The 20,359-nt window shown below is 41.4% G+C and overlaps 2 protein-coding genes across 2 annotated transcripts in view; both read right to left on the reverse strand.

Moving 5' to 3' along the window:
- LOC118410929 lies at window positions 1-3,291 on the reverse strand. The gene is made up of 2 exons (XM_035812881.1): window positions 1,455-3,291; window positions 1-1,196 (listed from the first exon to the last, which is right to left on the reverse strand). Exons 1-2 carry the CDS (start codon window positions 1,939-1,941, stop codon window positions 697-699), a joined length of 987 nt encoding a protein of 328 aa, XP_035668774.1. The 5' UTR covers window positions 1,942-3,291; the 3' UTR covers window positions 1-696.
- Window positions 3,292-3,740: 449 nt separating this feature from the next.
- LOC118424905 overlaps window positions 3,741-20,359 on the reverse strand; it is a 34,115-nt gene continuing 17,496 nt past the window's right edge. The window contains exons 19-40 of the mRNA XM_035833747.1: window positions 18,872-18,985; window positions 18,492-18,626; window positions 18,000-18,114; window positions 17,323-17,384; window positions 16,257-16,566; window positions 15,767-15,897; window positions 15,321-15,539; window positions 14,897-15,004; window positions 13,921-14,099; window positions 12,957-13,022; window positions 12,050-12,157; window positions 11,154-11,367; window positions 10,808-10,931; window positions 10,472-10,711; window positions 9,870-9,926; window positions 9,419-9,606; window positions 8,935-9,012; window positions 8,370-8,609; window positions 7,894-8,062; window positions 7,338-7,532; window positions 6,776-7,114; window positions 3,741-6,347 (exon numbers count right to left, since the gene is read on the reverse strand). Of these exons, the coding sequence (XP_035689640.1) occupies window positions 5,491-6,347; window positions 6,776-7,114; window positions 7,338-7,532; window positions 7,894-8,062; window positions 8,370-8,609; window positions 8,935-9,012; window positions 9,419-9,606; window positions 9,870-9,926; window positions 10,472-10,711; window positions 10,808-10,931; window positions 11,154-11,367; window positions 12,050-12,157; window positions 12,957-13,022; window positions 13,921-14,099; window positions 14,897-15,004; window positions 15,321-15,539; window positions 15,767-15,897; window positions 16,257-16,566; window positions 17,323-17,384; window positions 18,000-18,114; window positions 18,492-18,626; window positions 18,872-18,985 (4,248 nt within the window). The 3' untranslated portion in view covers window positions 3,741-5,490. The remainder of the gene's footprint in view (window positions 6,348-6,775; window positions 7,115-7,337; window positions 7,533-7,893; window positions 8,063-8,369; window positions 8,610-8,934; window positions 9,013-9,418; window positions 9,607-9,869; window positions 9,927-10,471; window positions 10,712-10,807; window positions 10,932-11,153; window positions 11,368-12,049; window positions 12,158-12,956; window positions 13,023-13,920; window positions 14,100-14,896; window positions 15,005-15,320; window positions 15,540-15,766; window positions 15,898-16,256; window positions 16,567-17,322; window positions 17,385-17,999; window positions 18,115-18,491; window positions 18,627-18,871; window positions 18,986-20,359) is intronic.

The following is a 20,359-nucleotide window of genomic DNA, read 5'->3' on the forward strand; positions in this document are numbered from 1 at the left end:
GTAATTTGAATGAAGAATACAACATCCAAATTTTCCATATTACAAAAACGTTTCTATTGCCTTTGTTTGTTTATTTGCCATACAATCGATCGTGTAAGGATACATTAGTAAAGTAGAGTTCTCCAAATATATTCCTTAATTCTTTTACAAATTTGTATATGCTATAAACACGTTAATGTGTTTTTTTCACCATAGGGTACCAAAGTATCAACAGAAAACACTCTACGCCTTACAAAACCCAAAATTCCTCTCCTATACCTCAATTATAGCCAGAATACAAGTGGTGTGAGTGAACTGTAAATTGTACGTCGAAGAAAACTAATAATGAACACATTGCACAAACTTGTAACGTTATATATCCCGACAACGTCAGAATAAACAATGTCATTAATTTTATTATGGTTTTACACAATATATTGATAGCAAATATAAACTGCAACACTTCAAAGATTGACCAGTCAAATCCTACCATATGAATTGAACTCGTGTGTGGTTATGTAACATTAAAGTTCTTGGTTCGGTAGTTTGATTTAATGCATAGCACTCAAATGTCAAGAAAGGTATTAGCACGAACAAGTCTTGTAACATTATGTGAACCTAAACAATTTAACATTTTAATGAACAAAATGGTTTCAAAAAAACTCTTTAGCTGCAGCAGTCTATATCTGCCGCGTGGTGGCGTGACTACACAGTACATCAGCCGCCTTCCAGCACTTCGGGTGCTTCCTCCATCGCCTGACGGCATAACTCCTCCACATACCACCTCTGTATGAAATGGAGCCGGGCGTCTTCCTCTTCGTTCAACCTCTGCACAACATTTAGAATCTTCTCAAGTCCCTCCAAACTCTCAGCGGCCATGTCTGGAAGTTCATAGTGTGTGAAGTCTGGAACGTTTGCTGCCATGTTCTTGATCACGACATTGTCCAACACGTGCGGCGCCGCTACAGCCAGTTTGGCACGAAGCCCGTCGACGTACGTCAGCAAGTCCGCCGAGGATGACTGCTTCGCTGTTAGCTCCTCATACAGACTGGCGATGGAGGATATCTGCTCCCTGCAGTGCGGATTAATCTCGGCAGGCGACGCTACTGTATCCGTGGACTCGGTCAGAACTGTTGCGAAAGCAGCCTCTCCTTCTGTGGTCTTCCCTGATGACAGAGAGTTGGTACCAGCCTTACAATTCTTGTGAGAAGAGCATTCTGAAATACGACAAAAATGTAGATGCATATTATTTAATCAATGTTCTCTCTCTCTCTCTCTCTCTCTCTGTCAAAGTTACAAATTACAAAACATAGATGCAACTGAGTACAACGAACCCAAACCTTTACCCGTACATTTCGCCAAGAGTCACGTGTGCGGCAGAGAGTGTGTCACCGTCTGTCGAACGCTTAGTAAACCAGCATTCCATTTCACAATGAAACCTCAGAAAACAGACGGAAACCCCAACCCATTCTCACCTGAGGTTTCTCCCTTACTCGGCTTCTTCCCGTCTTCAACAGTCACAGAGACCTCCAGGAACACCCTGCACCTCTGCTGTTTGTCGCTATGTGTCACCAAATAACGCCTCTTGATCGGCAGGTGGAGGTTGGTCTCCAGAGCTTCTTTCACGTTGATGGTGACGGTACCAACCGTTCGTTCGGTACACTTCTTTGCCTTTCTCAGCTTCAAGACGATAATTTCTTTGTCGTCAGCGTCCGCCGGGGACTGAAACTCTGCGGACTCCTCCCATATCAGAGATGTCGCCTTCTTCAGTCCGGTTCTGAACTTCTCCTCGCCCAACCGGATTGTTGTCATGAACTTGCCGGGGCCAAAACTCCCCTGGCCAGTTGCTCCGTGAACCGTGACTCTTAGCTTTTCCCCTGCTGACTTGGACTTTTTCACCAGTGATAGCGCCGTCAGGACGTAAAATACGCCACTGAGGCATTTATCGGCAACTCGACTCATCGTGGCCACAAAACCCACCACTTAGAGAACTGAAAAGTACGAAGACACTTACTAAGGCCAGTGTCTAACTGTTGTTCTGCGTTGCCGGGACGCTAGATGGCGCTCTGTGACGCAACCGTGTTCTGGAACACTTTTTTGGCATTACATTGGATCATCGTGGAACAATACTGTGTAACTTGAGTTTGTACACAATAGTTTGTGTGTATTTATTCGGTCTTAACTATATTTTATCTGTACTTTGTTACATCACAAAGTGCAGGTTGTAGCGTATACTGTTATACTGTCTAGCAATGTGGATCTGTCCTTGGTGCTGAATGGTGCGCAACTCAATTCTTTCAATTCTTTCGTGACAGGGGTCCGAGGAAATCTCCTCTCATTTTGAAGTAAGGGTTTTTCTAGAGGCTTCTGTATGCCCAGTCGTTTAGTGTAGGAGAAGTTTGGTGGCAAAGTGATTCGCCAAGGCCGCCGACTGCTTATGAGTGACCGGTGCTGCTAGCACGAATGTTGCCTGAGGTGGGGAATGTGTTGTTTTGGGGAGGGATTCCTGTGTTCGCCTGTGTTGCGCTTCAGCTGCATTTGTAATTGTAGACAGTAAATACCGTTGTTTTCGGACCATGTCACTCAACATCTTGAAATCTATAGCTACTACGCTTTGTGGTTGTGTTAGGTCCTTATCAGTTGAAGAAAGTCTTGGTTTCGTTGCACTGATCTGCGTCTGTGTTTTTTTTTTATATCTGTAACACTTCGACTTGTATTACAGAATCGTGAAGGCAGCTAATGTGGTACTACGTAGTCACGCCACCACGCGGCAGATATAGAGCGCTGCAGTTAAAAAGGGTTTTCTTTGACACCATTTTGATTAACTGTTCTGTTCCGAGTTGATAGCTATTGCTAAGGTTCAAACATAATATTAAAAGCTTTAAAGCGTTACCTTTCATGTCATTTAAGTGCTATGCACTAAATCAAACTACTGAACCAGGAACTTTGCATAACTACACACGAGTTCATTCCCTACAATGGTCAATATCTGAAGTGTAGCTGTTTATAGTAGCTATCAATATATTGAGATACCATAATGAAAAAAGGACACTAACTGTATATTCTGCCTTTGTGAGGATATACAAGCATGTGTTATGTCTTCAATGAAATTTACATGCTTCGAACTATATCCCTATACGATTGTATGGCAAGTGACCAAACAAATGTAAATAGAAACGTTTTGTAGCATGAGATGATTGGGTCTTGCATTCTTCTACTCTTGACCCCAAAATGACCTATGTGTATGCACGTACGCGTGTGGTTGGATGGTGTTCAGCACCAAGGACAGATGTGTTTACCTGTGTGAATGGTGTTCAGCACCAGGGACAGGTGTGTTTACCTGTGTGTGGATGGTGTTCAGCACCAGGGAAAGGTAGACTTACCTGTATGTGGATGGTGTTCAGCACCAGGGACAGAAGTGTTTACCTGTGTACGGATGGTGTTTAGCACTAAGGACAGGTGTGTTACCTGTGTGTGGATGGTGTTCAGCACCAATGGCAGGTGTGTTCACTTGTGTGTGAAGGGTGTTCAGTACCAAGGACAGGTGTGTTTGCCGTATTGTGAATGGTGTTCAGCACCAAGGACAGATGTGTTTGCCGTATTGTGAATGGTGTTCAGCACCAAGGACAGATGTGTTTACCACTGTTTTAAAAACGTTAAGGTGTGCAGTGTAATGTATTATTGAGCAAAGTTGAAGGCTGTTGTCTTTCTTTACATTTAGGTAAGGAGACATTTAAGATGCTATTAAAGTGAACACAAACTAGTGCATATATCTGTGGTATAATTCCTTTTGCTGCTGTAAAAGTGCATTGTGCATACATCATAGAACATCTATACAGTAACGAACTCTACTGTTGCCAGCACTAATTTAAACAGCATAACATAATTATGCACTTCATAACTATATCTCATAGATGGTGCAACTTATGCTTAGCGCAAACATTAGTCTGTAATTTGGACATCTATATTAAAGTACAGACATTTGCAGGATAACTGACGAGGCCAAACTTCAAAACTGTTGGAGATATGTTTACAACATGTCCATGATCCAGTTTACTTCAATTCTATAGTAGGACTTATAAAGATATACATGTACAGTTTTGTAATCACAGAGAATTGTATAGTTATAAGCAATAGCATGTATGAAGATATGATAATTCTAACAGCTTTTCATTTCAATTCTTCTAAAACTTTCATTTCAATTTTCTTTAAACCAAACATACCTATACCTATAACTTAGCGTAAGTGGTTATAAGCATCAACATGGAAACATAATCTAAATGTAACTCAGTATAATTTACAACTAAATTAGCCACTAAATGGCAAAATGTTCATATCAACACGTCATATGAATATGTTCACTAGAAAAGAATAGTTGGTGAAGAAAATTAAACTGGTGACGTCTGTATGATCTGAAGTTTTAATTCCTACATGTAAGCCATATGGCAGTGAAACCTTTTTTTGCCTCCATTTATAATACTGGCATACCATATCTGTGATGTCACACCTTTGAAGGAGGGAGAGGGCATAGGATGTGCTATGGACTCTGAGATAAACATCTATGTTGGAACAGAGTAACATTTATCGTTCTAATCCATCTTCGAAAAATACCAGTATTTAACTTTGATTCAACAGAGTTTTCTTAGCCACACAACCTCATTTCTTCTCTACATATGTGATACGGAATAGAAGGGTTTAATGTTGTCAGTGATATATTTTTGAAAATATTTGACTTTGATTCAGCAGATTTTTCCTAGCCGCACAACTTTTATTTCATCTCTTCTCTACGGATGTTTAAAAAACATTAAGCTTTCTGCTGTTCTCAAGAAGATGTCAGGTTCTGCCGAAGAAAACAAAGTTGAATTGATTTACCAACCTAATGAACTTTTACGTATTTGACTTTACTAGTAAAGTAGCCTGCAATCCAGCCTTGTAAGCTTTGGTCCGCTTCGGTAGGTCGCTACGGTGGGAGCAGACCAAGGCTAACAAGGCTGGATTCCAGGTTACTTTATACGTACATGGCTACAATTGGATCTTTAATTATACTCTATAAATCATATCAACAATTCTGACGTAAAATAGATATTTAAATGTGTATCCGAAAAATCCCAGAGGTTCCTAAAGAGCACACATTATCTTCTGGGTCATTATAGGACTTTTGCATTGGGCAATTGGTGACAACAACAATAGCAAGACTTATAAGTTATAGGAAGAATTATATGAAATTGAATAGGACTGTGGCTGTGGCGTAAGGCTGGATGTAGCTGACTGCCCCAGGTGGTTGCCTGACCAGGTTTGACAATAATAACGTTATATGAAAGCAAAATGTCACTTACAGACAAAAAACTTCATTCCATATTCAAAGATTCTGGACGCTTAAGACATATAGAATCAGCATGCAGATTCAACAAGTCTGACTTTCAGTAAAGGAATCCAAGGATCAGTAATACAGCAGATTCCTAGTAGTGAAATTTAGCTGCAAGAATTTAAAGGTCCAGGCCAAATGAATCCTTATTTCCGAATATATACTTCATCATTGCCGAGAAAATGGATGCGCCTTTCTCTTGGTTGCCGATGTTTCTCCACTTCCTCCATGGCATTTTGTTTCTCCATTTCTACAATGGCATTTTGTATCTGATCTTGTAGGGTCACTCGTGGAACCTTTTCTGGATCTGGCCGGCAGTCCTTTTGCGTTTTTGCAGAAGACCTAAGCTTATTGATAGCCTCGGTTGCTTCATCTTTTAAGACCTGCATGATCTCTAACTGGTCAGGATTTACAACCTCTCGAGACTTGGCGTATACGTCCATGATGATACTCATGAACATGGTGAGCAGGAAAAACTGGACGGTACATTGGAAAAACACAAACAGGGCTGGTCCGAATAATGCAGAGCCCTCCTGTAGCCTTTCAAAGGTAAATGACCCCAACATCATGCCAAACAGACTCTCATAGGTGGCCAGGAGAGTGCTATACTCCTTCAAATTCAGGCCCAGGGTAAGGTGAGCAGCAAGAGCAAATGCCGTGAAGATGATACTTGCTATGATAAGGAAATTGAACAATGGCTTTGCTGTTTTGTTCATCGTATTCAGCAAGCTGTAGACATGATTGTTGAACCTCAGTAAGCGTATGAACTTCAACAGGGAACAACAAATCAGAAAGCTCAGGGAATAAGTGTACATCTGATACCACGCGGCTGCTTTATGGTAGCTCTCGAACATCTGGTGTCCGTGTCTGGTAATGTCGTCGATGGCGCCCTGGGCTCGGAAGTACAGACCGAGTGATGCTGCAGTGCTGAAGACGATGAAGATCTCCAACCAGCTCCCCGCCTCTGTGAGGTACTCTAGCGGCCGCGCGTTGAAGTTCATCACTGCAGGGGGCAAAGTAGAAAATCAATGATGCATCTATAACCAGTGTCGTGACATTGCTGCTTAACAATAATAAAGTTACTGTTCAGTACACATCATTTGAGCCATTGTAATTTTCTCACTTTATTTAGATGTTTTAGATGCATTTGTATCTTAATGGTGCCTAAAATTTGCCTTTACCCCAGAATGGCAAGAAAATCATCTTATTCAAATATCGCTTTTGACACATAAGTTTGCATATTAATTTATAGTAAGGATAAACCTGCTCTTCAACTAGATCTCTTTTACATATCAAGTCACAGCTAGGATATAAAACCCCTCTCCAACAAGATCTCTTCAGTGTCACTGTTGCTTGAGTAACTGCTTAATGTCGCATCTTATTACCTGGATGTCTAACCTACATTGACGTGCTACACATACGGTTTTGTACCTGCTACGATGAGATAGTAGAGCATGAACAATGCCATGGCCACTCGCAGGACGAGCAGGGTCACCTGGTCCTCATGATGCAGCCTGAAGGTCGTCATCTCAGGTGCCATGGACACGCCTCCTGTGATGCTAAACTCCGTTACCATGGCGACCACTGAGAACAGGTTCGCATGGGGATTGTACAGCGTCATCTCTATGAAGACTGCTCGGGTCTTTTCGTCCAGCCAGTTGTTAGTTTGTAGGTTGGTAGATATGTTGATGCTCCCGTCGAATGTCCAGTTGAGGGTCGCTACATAGCCACCTGTGGCGTAGGTGCCATGCTTTCCGATGTATGCAAAACCTGAAGGTTTACAAGGACCATTGTGTTATGACATTATTTCATGGTTGTCTTCATTGAACTACAGAAAGTCATTTAAGGAACAGAGCTTGATATGGATCAATGTCAAAGATATACATTGTAAGTGGTCTATTGGAATTCTGTTAAGATGTTAAGAAATGACAAATTACTGATGGCACCTAGCAACAGTTATAAAAGTGTGACAAAGCAACTGACTCACACTTACCATCAGCCACGTTTCCATACGTGAAATACCACGGGGACTGTGCCATGCTGTTGTCATCAGTGAGGGTATGATTTGGGTTGATTGGTGCATCCCAGCTGCCGTTGTAGTTGGAAGTATCGCCGTTTCGTACAGAGTAGCTATCGAGGCAGCGAGCTGATACATTTGCCATGGTGTCCGGAATGGTGCATTGTTGTTCTGGAGTGTATCAAACACACAATTTATAAGTCTGACTGAAAGGAGTGTGAAGTTAGCATATCAAACTACTTTGAGTATAATCTTGAAGCAGCCTGAATTGGGCATATGTGAACAATAGAGGAGGGAAGAAAGGAAATTATCAATACTCTCCAAGCAGAGGTTGGTGGGAAAAATCGTAACCTTTTCCTTTCATCCGTTTTTTTCGATCGGGCTTCCGAGTAATTATCATTACAGAAGGGGGACAATATCAACTTCCTGGAAGGCTTCATCAGTTGGTGACATCAACTTAAGGGACGTCAATTGTCAACCGAGTGACTCGGTCATTCAACCCTGACGAATGTGTTTAACAGCGATCACCAACCTTGTCTCATGCGGACTTGTCGGAATCGCAGTGGAGCGATGAGGTGTGTCATGTGATCGGGAAGATACAGGCCATGTTTACTTGTCTGACGGTTGTACCATGGTGGGGAGTGGGTAGCAGGGATCAGGGTGGTGTCCACCCACTGCCAAAATGGAGTCACGTCTGATATCTGCCAAAATAACAAATACGCATTTCACTCACACTCACTATCCGGTCTAACGTCCGTGTTTCCAACAAACACTTGGAATGGGTTCAATCTTACTATGTAGAGATCTATGAAATAACAAATAATTCAAATTCTAACAAAAAAACAGATTAATTAATAAGGACGTAAAATAAGTTGGCTGAAAAGAACAAGTAAGGTCGTATGGACAATGGGTGATTTCCTTAAAGACACTAATCAAACAAACTTCTGATTTTAAATCAAATTTGGCCCTTTAAAACAACCTGATTTCAAATTCCAACAGCCGCTTTACCGTAGAGAATGCAGTGCCTTTGGAGCTGTCCATGACAAAACCGTTGATAGCCTTGTTCATGTGGAACGCCTGACTGCTTCGCTCGCCAAAGGACATCAACATGAGAACGCACACGAACATGCCGTACAGCAGGACCTCTTTCAGGGCGCTGCGAATCTTCTTTTTCCGGAGGCGGCGAGCCCTGTCCTCATCAAGGACGTCATTACCCGGAAGCTCGGTACGCATTTTATAGGAGGGTAGCTACGGCAAGAAAAAAGGTAAAGCAGTTGACACAAAGACTTAGGACGAAGCATGACACTTTTTTCTTCCCTAGTAGTGTAATGTGACTTTGCTATCCTAGGAACGTACCTAATCAAAAGCTAGACACTCATTTTAACCAGCAGTGAGTCTCAGAGTGAAGTTAAGAATTTTGTGTAAAGTAAACTCTTTAAAGCCTTTCTCTGAAGGCATTCCCGAGAGGATTCAAACCAAGGACCTCTGGGTTTAAGGCCAAAAAAACGCCTTACCATTACACTACACAATGTCACAGATTGATCCAACATAAAAGAATATCAATTTCACTTACAGGTTGAGGCAAAACATCAAGGTACTCTTCGTCATCTGTAGTTGCAGCTGGCGGTAGGTCGTCATCATTGTCAGGTTTCTGAAGTTAGAATGTACAGGATTAGCGTTAAACTTGTATTCAACGTTATACAGTATGAAGATTTTTACATCTTAGAAGTGCAATTTTTGTATATCCCTTACAAAGAATCATCCAAGGGCTTCGGTACTTGCAGTACACCCTTGGAATCCCCGCCTGAATGTCCAGTAGAGTTTAAGCTCCTGGCTAAGAGCTATCAATCTCACTGTACATTAGATTGCATTGATAGTACAGAATAGGACTTTATCAACATATTTTCTCTGAATTTGTGCTTTGATAAAGCTGGTGGGCATATAATCACAGAACCCACTAGTCATTAAAGACATGGGACATTTCATCAGCATATAATGAACTGTGGCAACACTGTGCCACAGAACACATTATGAAAGCGCTTGCACTCTGAGCTTACCCTAAATATCAGCACAATGCTGACAGCAGCCGCCATCAGCTTGACAGGCTGCAGTAGGAACATGTCTGTCACAAACGACGTGACAAACGTGATGAGCCAGGCCTCTGCCTTGACGCGGCCAAATGACAGAGAGTACAGCACGACGAAGAACGCTGCCACAAAGCTCACAGACAACGCTAGAGCTCCAGCTGGAACAGGTTTAGTGGAGAATACACATCATATTGTCGATATAACAGTACTGAGCACTATTATGTTCCAAAGAAGCCCGAAAGTGCAGCACTATGTAATATTCTTAATGCACAATACTTCACAAAGAAGAAGTTATCCAAATTTGCAATGTCTACATTCCTAGATTTATGGAATGAAGAGAAATCAAGAAACTTAAGGAATAACAGGGTAAAATATTATAGTTACTGTAGTACTACTATATGTACATCTTAAAATGTCTTACCTAGCCATGATGCCCACCATGGTAATTTGAGTCCAGTCTTTGGTTTTATGTCTGCATCTATAGAAGACATCATGTACATACAAGGTCAGTTTGGAACATAAATATCTGTGTCTCTGATAGTATTGAGGGCAATATATAGTAGTCACCAGTATCAAAGAGTTCTGCCACTTTTTAGCACAGTTTTTTCTTGTTGGACTGGTCCAGAAAAACCAGAGGACGAAAATGAAATGATTTTACCATCAGGCGTTCATGTGTTTTGGGGCTTACAGGTCCAAGAAAGTAAGAGCTACGAGTAAGTTGAGTAGAGTTGAGTGTAATTTTTACCAAGTTTTTACAGTCAAACTTGGTCTAAAACAGCAGCAGTTACAATGTAGAACCTAAAAATGCCAGTGGATGTTGAATACTCCACCAAACAGAATTCTTTGTAATGGACCATTGTTTTTGAGTATCGCCAATTCATAAGTTTTCACAGATAATTAGGTCCAGGTTCAGGTCCAGACAGGGACTTGATCCTCTGGACCTGAACTGGACCTGGACCTGAATTTCATGTACTGGTACCCACCCCTGCTGGCTTCTTTTAGAGAATATTTAGTATGTCTCACCTGTTGGAGAAGAGTCAGAGGACCTCTCCTGCATCATGACGTCGATTGCCCCCACATCCGGATCAGTCCTACTCGGAGTTGGGCGGAGGTGGCGAACGGCGGGACGCCTCTCCATCAGGCCGGATGGCAGGGCGACTGCACTTTTCACTGGGCGTGAGGGCATCCTGGTTGGTTCGTCAGATGAGAGTTCTTCTGGCTGGAGAACCGAGGTTGTGCCGGGCCTTTGACCGCGGTAAACCACTAAAAGCGCAGACGTACACAACATTAATGACATAGACTTTCCTTGGCTTGTATGTATACCTCTGTGACAGAATTCAAACACAAGCTATAGCATACCGTGTGGCTCTGTGAGTGCTGTAGGTGAGGCCTTTGGTGGGCGAGGTGACGCGTTCCTGTACAGGAACACGATGGCAGACGTCACAGGTAGGATCATTGCAGCACTTTGAACGCTGATCATTATCTGGAAAGCACAGATGAAAATTCACCATTGTTTTGTTTGCTGTTAATGTTTGCCTGAGCACATATTGTACCTTAGTAACTAACCAACGGACGACACCAACCTACGAATCAGCCAACAAATAGATGGACCAACCAGCCAACCAAGAAACGGTAAAGAAAGAACAAATAAGCAATTGATCAATAAAGCTAGTAACAAAAGAAGCTAAAACACAAAACACTTCACCTCAGGTAAGCTGATCGGGAGTTGGAACTCCACGCCCATGAACCTGATGGGTTCTGGTGGGTCGTACTTGTCTCCCTGCCTGTAGAACATGATGTTGGTGGCCATGGTGCAGTACACCGTGCACATGCAGCACGTCAGGCGCTGCACACGGCTGAAGCTGCTGCGGGCGGGACGGCCGACCATGGAGTAGTAAAGGTGGCCATCATGGGTGTCTCTGTACATGTAGGGAGAATCGTTTGTAAGGTTAGGGTCATATCGAGTAGTAAAGGTGGCCATCATGGGTGTCTCTGTACATGTAGGGAGAATCGTTTGTAAGGTTAGGGTCCCAGAGTGTATTTGGCTTAGCCTTCACAAGAACTTCTTAAAAAATAAAGGGGGCATCATTGTAAAATTTGGCAAAATGGGAAATAATTGGCCAGGAGATTCAGACCCCCTCTTGTTGTGCTGCCAAATGAAACCCCACGGTGGCCAAAATTCGTTGGCATGCGGAAAACACACTTATTTTCCCAGGTGCCGTTCTTCAGAACAAGAACAAACATTTACACAAAATAAACCATTATCAGGCCAGCATATATAGTTTTGCTGTTGTTATGTTTGGAACATGCGACATGTAACGAAGCTGCTGGCTTCATTATTGATGACCTTGAATATTACAACACTTGTTTTACATTACAATAATGGTATCAATTACCCACTGTCCCTATCTGTGCCAAACATGGTATTTAAATTGCTAGAGTACAGCATTGCCTTTAAGGACACAGATGTCTTAAGTTTTCGCTATCAGCTAATATCATGTGGTCAAAGTAAATATCTATAGGTAAGTTAACGCTTTAGAAATCAACAAATGCCTCTCTTTGTGGTACATTTTATTATACAATGTATTGCATAATACCAACTTTGACATCCTGCTCATTATCAGGTTTGATATGTTGGACAGCTCTTCTGGACTCGCGACAAAAATCATGCGGTTGATTCTGCCATCATCTTCATCCAAAGCCAGCCACCTTAGAAGAGGAAAAATTAACATGTTGTTAACACTTATTGTTACATGTTGAGTTCAATCTCTATCCCCCTTTACAATGTATATGTACATAGAGTAATGGTAGTAATGGGGATTTAAGAGAGGGCAGAAGACTCAAGTGCCATGTGGACACAAGGAGATCGAGAAAGAAGGACCCAGTGCAGAAAAAAGTGGTGCTTGAGAATCAAGACCTCAGGTGTGGTTATGATTTCTATACAAACCTTGTTACACTTCTGTCCTGGTTTAAAAACGTGTGTACATGTGTCACTCTGTGAGTGTGTGTGTGGGGAGGGGGGATAGCTTTCTATACAATACAATACAGATCAGCATACATCATATAACGTCCTTGATCAGATGTAGAAAGTGGAGTTGGATTGGTCACAATTTCAGAAAATCTCCATCTTCCATCACGAGGGCAGTGTTAGAGTGGCACCCTCAGGGCAAGAGAAGGAGGGGAAGACTGTCATAGAGGAGAGGTGTGAAGATAGGACCTAGAGCATGCAAACACCTCCTGGCACATTAGGCTAAGAAGACTGAAGGAAATCGAAGGAGGTGGAGACAACTTACTGATCGGAACCCCTGTGCTCCTGAAGGGGCAAAGTCAAAGTAAGTCAAGACAGCATACATCAATATTAAGTTTAATTCTTTCCATTCAAGCCAGCAATTACTTGTCTTTATGGCTTGTTTTATAAATCATTGATGATGGTGAATTTGTTAAATTCAAGTTGTTGACTAAAAGGAAGTACAGTGTTTACAAGTCATGTAGCTTTACTTAGACTTACTTGTTACAGATGAAGTAGTCTTGCTGACCAGAATGCACATGCTTCACCACGACCCTACTAAGAAACCTGTAGTGGGAGTGGGAATACAGCGTCAATGCTGGGATCCGCTAAAAATCCCACGCCAAGAAATATTCTTTGTGTGTTACGTGGCTGAGGCCCACTTACATGTACTAGGTATTATGTCTTAGAAGCCATTAGTTTTTCTTCTGTCATATTCTGATGCAATCTTTTATTGTCCACTTTTGTTACAAATGCTGAATATTGTTACAAAATAATGCTGAATCAACAATCTTACCACATCTCCTTCATACATGAATTGACTTTGATGTCACTGCTTATTTTCTGATTGAATCAAAATCCTTCTCAAACCACTCCATTTCTACCCTTTACTCTGTAACCCTTGAACCACACACTTATTGTGTAAACAGTCTGTACATCAGCTGTCAGACTTTTTTTTAACAAGATTGTTCAAAGAGACCACTTAAAGGCAATGGACTAAGAATGCTGTGCACAGAGATAGCAGTGGACATTTGTTTTGAAAGCTGATACATCTAAGTTGTAGACAGGAGGGAAACAGTTGTCGTTGAAAGAGTTCCATAATTTAGCTGTCTGAAGAAAGAAACTGTTGCTGTAGAAGGACTTGGAAACCGGCAATTGAACAGTATAGCAATGTGCGATGTGAGTTTAAATAGAACCTAGTGTTGCGCTAAAAGGCTCTCACCAGTGGGATAAGGAGTATGAGATCATTGGAGCAACAGTCATGGAAGTACTGGTAAAAATTAGGGACAGGGATGCAACGTTTTGCCTACGGGAGAGAGGGTCAAGCTTAGATGCTAACTGATTGTCAATGGCAAAGCTGGCAAATGTGCTGTCATACAGTGCACATCACTCTACTCAGTAGGCTGCCACAACAGTGTGATTTGGTCTTGAGCAGAAGGGACAAGTTGTATTTTTGGTAATTTACCATCCAGGGCTGAAGCCAGCGTTGTTGTGCCAGACGTGGACGTGTGTGAGCGGGCCCAGTCGTCTCTCCGTGGACACCAGGAAGGAGTCCTCACTGCCGCTCTGGAACAGCACCCGCCTGTCGTCACACAGGTGGAGGGGCTCGCTCTCGTCCATGAAACCAAACAGGACGACAGAAACCTGTGAGACATAAAAAAATCTTAACTTGAACAAACCAAAATGTAACAAGAGTTCGGGGACCTCATTCGTCCATGATGAATTCGGAGCTTTTATAAATTTCTTAAAATGTTTAACAATATTCCGCCTTCCAAAAGGCAAATTTTCATTGTGTGATTTCCTGTTCTGTGTCTTTTTCTCTTTAAAGGAAAGGTACACTAGAAATGGAAAAGCCTACTATACTATATTATGGTACAGTTAACAAATATACCCCAAAGTAATGTTCTCACTTAACACAAGTCTGTCATAGTTTTGAGCCGTCCTGCTGTTTGAAACTTGCGTCGTGCTGACGGCTACTCACCTGATGATTGAATTATGTGACGTCAGTGATCAAAATTTCCCATCCAGTATGACTTGTGCTTTTCAAGCTGGCATTCCTGAGGATGAACTTTGAGGGAATATCCGAATTCAAAGACCACTAACTTGTCAATTCCCTTGAATTTGCATTTGTCGGAAAGTTCATCAGAATCCATCCACAAGAAAGCCAGATAAAGAAGCCCTAGAAATTTTGATCACTGACGTCACATAATTAAATCATCAGGTGAGTGTACTATAGCTATAGCTGTCAGCACGATGTTTCGAACAGTGAAACAGCTCTAAACTATGACAGACGTATATAAAACAAGTGAGAACTTAAGTTTGGGGTATATCTACCATAGTATCGCAGACTTTTCCATTTTTAATGTACAGCAGCTCTCCTTTAAATAAAAGAGGAATTTTGAAACTTATGGCATACACACTGTATACATTTGAAGCTGTACCTGTGCAGTAGTCCCAGCGCCTGATCTGTACCCTGTGTAGATCGTTATGACGTAATGGTTTTCAGGATCAGAGTTCAGACGGAGACCGGTTGGTATGGTCACACCAATCTGAAAATAATATGCAATGTGATTGCTGTAATTGGATCAATCTCGAAGATCATACAAGCAGATTCCTCCATAACTCAAGTTCACAAGATCTAGATATAGCCATTGTTTCCTCTTCTCTCGTCACACATGGCCAACTTCCCCGGACTGACTCCAGAAGTGTCTCATCTAACTCTTGCCCCTGCTGGCTGACTCCCCCCTGGGTCCTACCACTCCACATGCTTGTGGGTTTTTTTTACTCAACACACAACACTCAATTCAAATGATCCTAATACTATAATTACTCAGAGTAATTTGTTTGAACAAAAATGATACCTACTTTCTGAAGATCCGCCCTGTCGGCCTTCCTCCCCAAAAGGCAGCCCATCAGAAACAGTCCAAAAACTGTGAGGACGGCGATAAGTCCAACGGTGTTTTCAGAAATACTGGCGCTGAACACTTTGTCAAATCGCAGTGGGTTTGGGGGCACGAATCCAGAAAACTTGGTCAGGTGGTCACATTGGCAGTGGATGTGGGTGGTATTCGACAGTGGACCCACCTATTATGAAACAGATAAAAATTAGAATATTCCATGGATTTATGATTGTGTTGGTATATATCATCGCCTTGAAAAGGTGACCTCGACAAGGAACACCTGTTTCACCATACCATCCACTGTTGCGGAAAATCATGATCAAATAAATGAAGTAAATGTGATTTCAACTAATGCAATGTTGCTGCATGCAGATAATGCAAGAATGCACATTTCAAGATGATCAGATCTACCTTGCATCCATCGCTCAGCCACTGCTGTGACTCTTCTCCAAAGTACAAGCAGGCAGTTTCCAGAATGCTGACTGTAAACTTGCTCGTCACCTTGGCTCTGGAAATGGCATCCTTGGTATCGTAGAGCATATCTGAATGAAAAAAAAGAGGTTGGTGTTCTTTTCTACCTTAAAGCTTGTATTCTTCATAGCAGATGATGACTGTATAGAACTTTCCTCTGATCCAGGTGAATGCTGGGAAATGCAGGGCATTATGGGGAGGGGCAGTACCAAGGGAAGCCACTAGGAGGCCCAAACTCAATCATTTCCAGCTTTCATCACACCCCACCAACACACCAAGTATGAAACCAATCCACCCAACCAAAGGTTCTTGAGTTATCTTGTTCACAGACAGACAGACAGGCAGACAGACACACAAACGTTTGTAATAAGTGAAAATATAACTTCCAAGAATATTTCATGGAGGTAAATATCAAGTATCTGAAACATACATAAATAATAAGAAGTGTTGGACACGCTCTGGTAGTCCATGATAGGTCCCTCCTCAGGGAGTATCAGCCAGGAGTAGGGACTGGCCGTTAGGTTGACCTGCGGGCCATTGTGCAGTGTAGGTAGCGTGAACAACTCATTCCGTGGCACAGGCAGAACAGTTGTGAAGCTGACGTTGTCGTAGTTTTCTGGAATCGGAGCTGATGACACGTTCAGCAGAACTAGGCGGATATCTCGTGGCTCTGGGGTTTGCTCAACGTCCAGGTGGATGCTGAGTGCAGTTCCGGACTTCTGCGGTCGGAACTCTGCAACCTGCAGAAAGAATTAAAAAAAAGGAAATAAATTGAGACTATGGAAGCTTTGAAGTTCTTGAATCTCGTGGTCTCATGTTCACATTCAGTTCAAAGGTATACGGAATGAGTAAACATCAAACACTCTTCCTAACCTGATATCAAAGGAACAGCCCAGTGCTTCTACTAACTGGTCATAAAGCTATTATACACGGGAACTAAGGAATATTTATTGAAAGGAAAGCTGCACTAAAAATGGAATTTTAGGCCTACTAGTAAATATACCCCAATTGAAAATAAAGTTCTCACTTATTTCATATAAGTCTGTCATAATAATTCACAGCTGTCGAATTTTGATCAATGACGTCACACAATTCATCAGGTGAGAGCCGTCAGCACGAAGCAAGTTTCAAACAGACAGCTCTGAACTAAGACAGACTTACTGTAAAACAAGTAAGAATTTTACTTTGGGGTAACGTATTATCATTATGTAAGCTTTTCGATTTTAAGTGCAGCTTTTCTTTAAAAGCATTCAACATTTTACTACATGCATGACTACATGCAACAACACACAATGCAGTGCTATGGTGTCCATTGTGTTGTACACAACGCTGACAATTTCTTGGACCTGGAGGAAGAAGTGTCAATATTACAGACGCATTTGTAAGAAATCATACATGTTGTTGTGTTTGAAATAATAACCAGGATGCATGAATAATGGTTGACTCAAAGTGCTTTCAAGAATTATTCGAAGAAGCAAGCATCTTTTTAACCGTACCTTCTCGGTGTCTTCGGCATTAGAAGACACATTCGATGAGTCTTCCAACATGTGGGTCGTTCCTATTGGGGACAATATAAAGAGACTATCTAAGAGACACGACAACCACAGAACAAACAACAAGTGGCCGTATATTATCACATATTTTGCCGATGATATGGATAGTCCCATACTAATAACGACGAACAAGAAAGAAAACGAAGCCTTTATATTTCTAATAGCTTACCAGGACACAGTATGTACTTATTAATATTATATAACATTGGCACTGACCAGTGCAATGTGCTAGAAAACCAGAGTCTAACATCTGTTTAGGGATTCCTCTATTGCTACAGCTGTTCTGAACATTATACCACACATAACCCCATCTGCTTAGAGATAAGCTAATTACCAAACCTCCAAAACCACATGGCCTGTTCCACAATACCAGGGATATAGGGGTGATTTCTTAATCAATTATAAAAACAGCTAAAAAAATGCATCATTGCGCAGGTACGTGCAGAAGACATGCCAAATTACAATTAAGAATGTGGCAAAGGGAACATAGATAAACAGAGTGATGCAAACACTCATCACATGGTACAAAACAATACTCTGTCATCAGAGGTCACCCTCCGTCACAGAGCAACAATAAAGACAGGTTCTGAATTATTGCAAGATTCTAATTTAGTCCATACCTGTAAACATGGTGCATGTCAGAATGTTTACTTCTTCCACCGACACGGATGATCCAGATTCTGTCATGTTCTTCAATGCATCAGCGGTTGCCTGAAGTGTCTTTGCGGCCTTAGCCTGAAAATATGAAGTTCAACCAAGATGTTCACAATATTAGACACTTATTTAGCAAAAAATGGATAGCTGGTAATGTATGGGGGGCTGAGGTTAAAGGTATCTATTTGCAATGTACATTTAAAAAGCAATTGAATATAAAAAGGAAGATAACATCAAAAGAAAATTCCGATTCTTGACAATACATTGGGCACAAAACAAAACAAAACAAAACAAAACTGACATTAATTCTGAAGATGGCGACAGTTTGATCTGTGTATACGTTGGAAGACAGTTTAGCACTATAAAACAATACAATACATAAACAATGGTCCAGGACCATTTTCCAGCATCAAAATAGTTATTATGAGGTATTAAAGATTAGATTAAGTTTGGCACACCTTAGATGCTAAAGTCACATTCTTGGCGGAAGCCAGAGTCACAAATGTGGCGACGTTTTGGATTGTACCCAGGTCTTTCATCTCAGACCTGGAGATTACCTCAATGACATCATCAGAAAAAGCTGCTTGTTCTTCCTGTCACACACAAAAACAGAAAATTTAGATTAATGACCCCATCATAGACATCTACATGTACTGTATATTGTAAGTGTTGTACATCCTTTTATTCTTTTAATGTTCACCAAAGATATAACCGCATCACCATAGTTTAGAATGAATGAATTACTTCCACCAACATCAGGTCCACTCAGAATGACACAAAGCACTATTGCAAGGTCCATGATGATGCCTACTAGCTAAAAGTAATATAGAATACTCACTGACAAGGCTTCTGTAATCTTCTTCTCTGCCACTATTCGTCCATCAGTGCCTGAGACCCAAAGTCGTACGGTGAGCTCATCTTGTGGTAGGACGTCTGGGCAGTACCTTGGAATCTTTTTAAATGAAAAAATAGTAGCTCAACATCATAATAACTGCCCTCTCTTGTCAAATTGAATGATAGACGGAGAAGGAGTGGGCTTGGCAGTAGTGTGAATGGTGTTCTCAAAAGATTGAAAACAACGTGCTGGGGGGGGGTGAAATATCAGAAGTTATACAATGTAGTAAGAGTTGCTGATCGAATAGCATGACCTGACAAACATTGTGAATTCAGACTTAAAGTTAGGCAGAAAACTTAGTGAATTTTTAGTATTCACCCTTATTTCATTAGCATATATCAATTAATTATATTTCAGCCATACATAGTATGGTGAAATATATTGTATTCGTAATGTTTCTTCTTTCTTCTTCTTCTCCTGTCAAATCTTCAAAGTGATTCATCTCCGCCGTTCCTGGACCGAATGACCTGAAATTTGGCACAAGGGTAAAATGGGCCAATACCTTAATGCATTTTTCTCAGTTTTTTCATATCTGCCTCTAAAATGATTTTATTGAGATTTTTTGGTCAATTTTAGACCAAAACTGTATATTTTGGCCCCTGTACCCTGGTATTACAACCAAATGAGCTGAAATTTGACAGAGATGCGCCTTGATAATGCCCCCATATAAATTCGATAACACTTTTGGTGTACAGTACAACAAAATGCTTATTTTTGCGATTTTTTTACCAATTTTTGACCAAAAAAGGACACTTTTGGCCCCTGTACCCTGGTATTACAACCAAATGAGCTGAAATTTGACAGAGATGTGCCCTGATAATGCCCCCATATAAATCCAATAACACTTTTGGTGTACAGTACAACAAAATGCTTATTTTTGCGATTTTTTGACCAATTTTTGACCAAAAAAGGACACTTTTGGCTCCTGTACCTTGGTATTGCAACCGAATGAGCTGAAATTTGACACAGATGTGCCTTGATAATTCCTTCATATAAATTCAATAACACTTTTGGTGTACAGTGCAACAAAATGCTTATTTTTGCGATTTTTGGCCAATTTTTGACCAAAAAAGGACACTTTTGGCACCTGTACCCTGGTATTACAATTAAATGACCTGAAATTTGGTATAGATAGGCATTAGATACTTGGTAACAAGATTCAATTAAATTTTTTGACATAAACAACTTTAAAATGATTAATTTTGGCACTTTTCTGAGGGGAAATTTGTTTTCTTTTGGCCTCCTGACGTGACCTTTCGTGACCCCGCACAGAGCCACACCTGTGCGCGTCAGCCGGAGAGTTAATTGAATCAAAGACCTAGCCAATCAGCGAAGAGGAGGCCAAAGGCTAATTAATATTCATAAGCGGGGCCTCATGATCCCGCATATAGCAGTGTTCCCGCCAGGGGGAGCGAAGCCCGCCTAAGGCTC

The sequence above is a fragment of the Branchiostoma floridae genome, chromosome 1, assembly GCF_000003815.2.
Source record: "Branchiostoma floridae strain S238N-H82 chromosome 1, Bfl_VNyyK, whole genome shotgun sequence".
In the NCBI taxonomy this organism is placed as follows: Eukaryota; Metazoa; Chordata; class Leptocardii; order Amphioxiformes; family Branchiostomatidae; genus Branchiostoma; species Branchiostoma floridae.

Bases quoted from the DNA above. Each gene is read 5' to 3' on its own strand.
- LOC118410929 (XM_035812881.1), bottom strand. From the start codon at position 1,941: ATGAGTCGAGTTGCCGATAAATGCCTCAGTGGCGTATTTTACGTCCTG. The intron at 1,197-1,454 runs GTGAGAATGGGT...GTCGTATTTCAG, and splicing joins GAGTAAGGGAGAAACCTCAG to AATGCTCTTCTCACAAGAAT.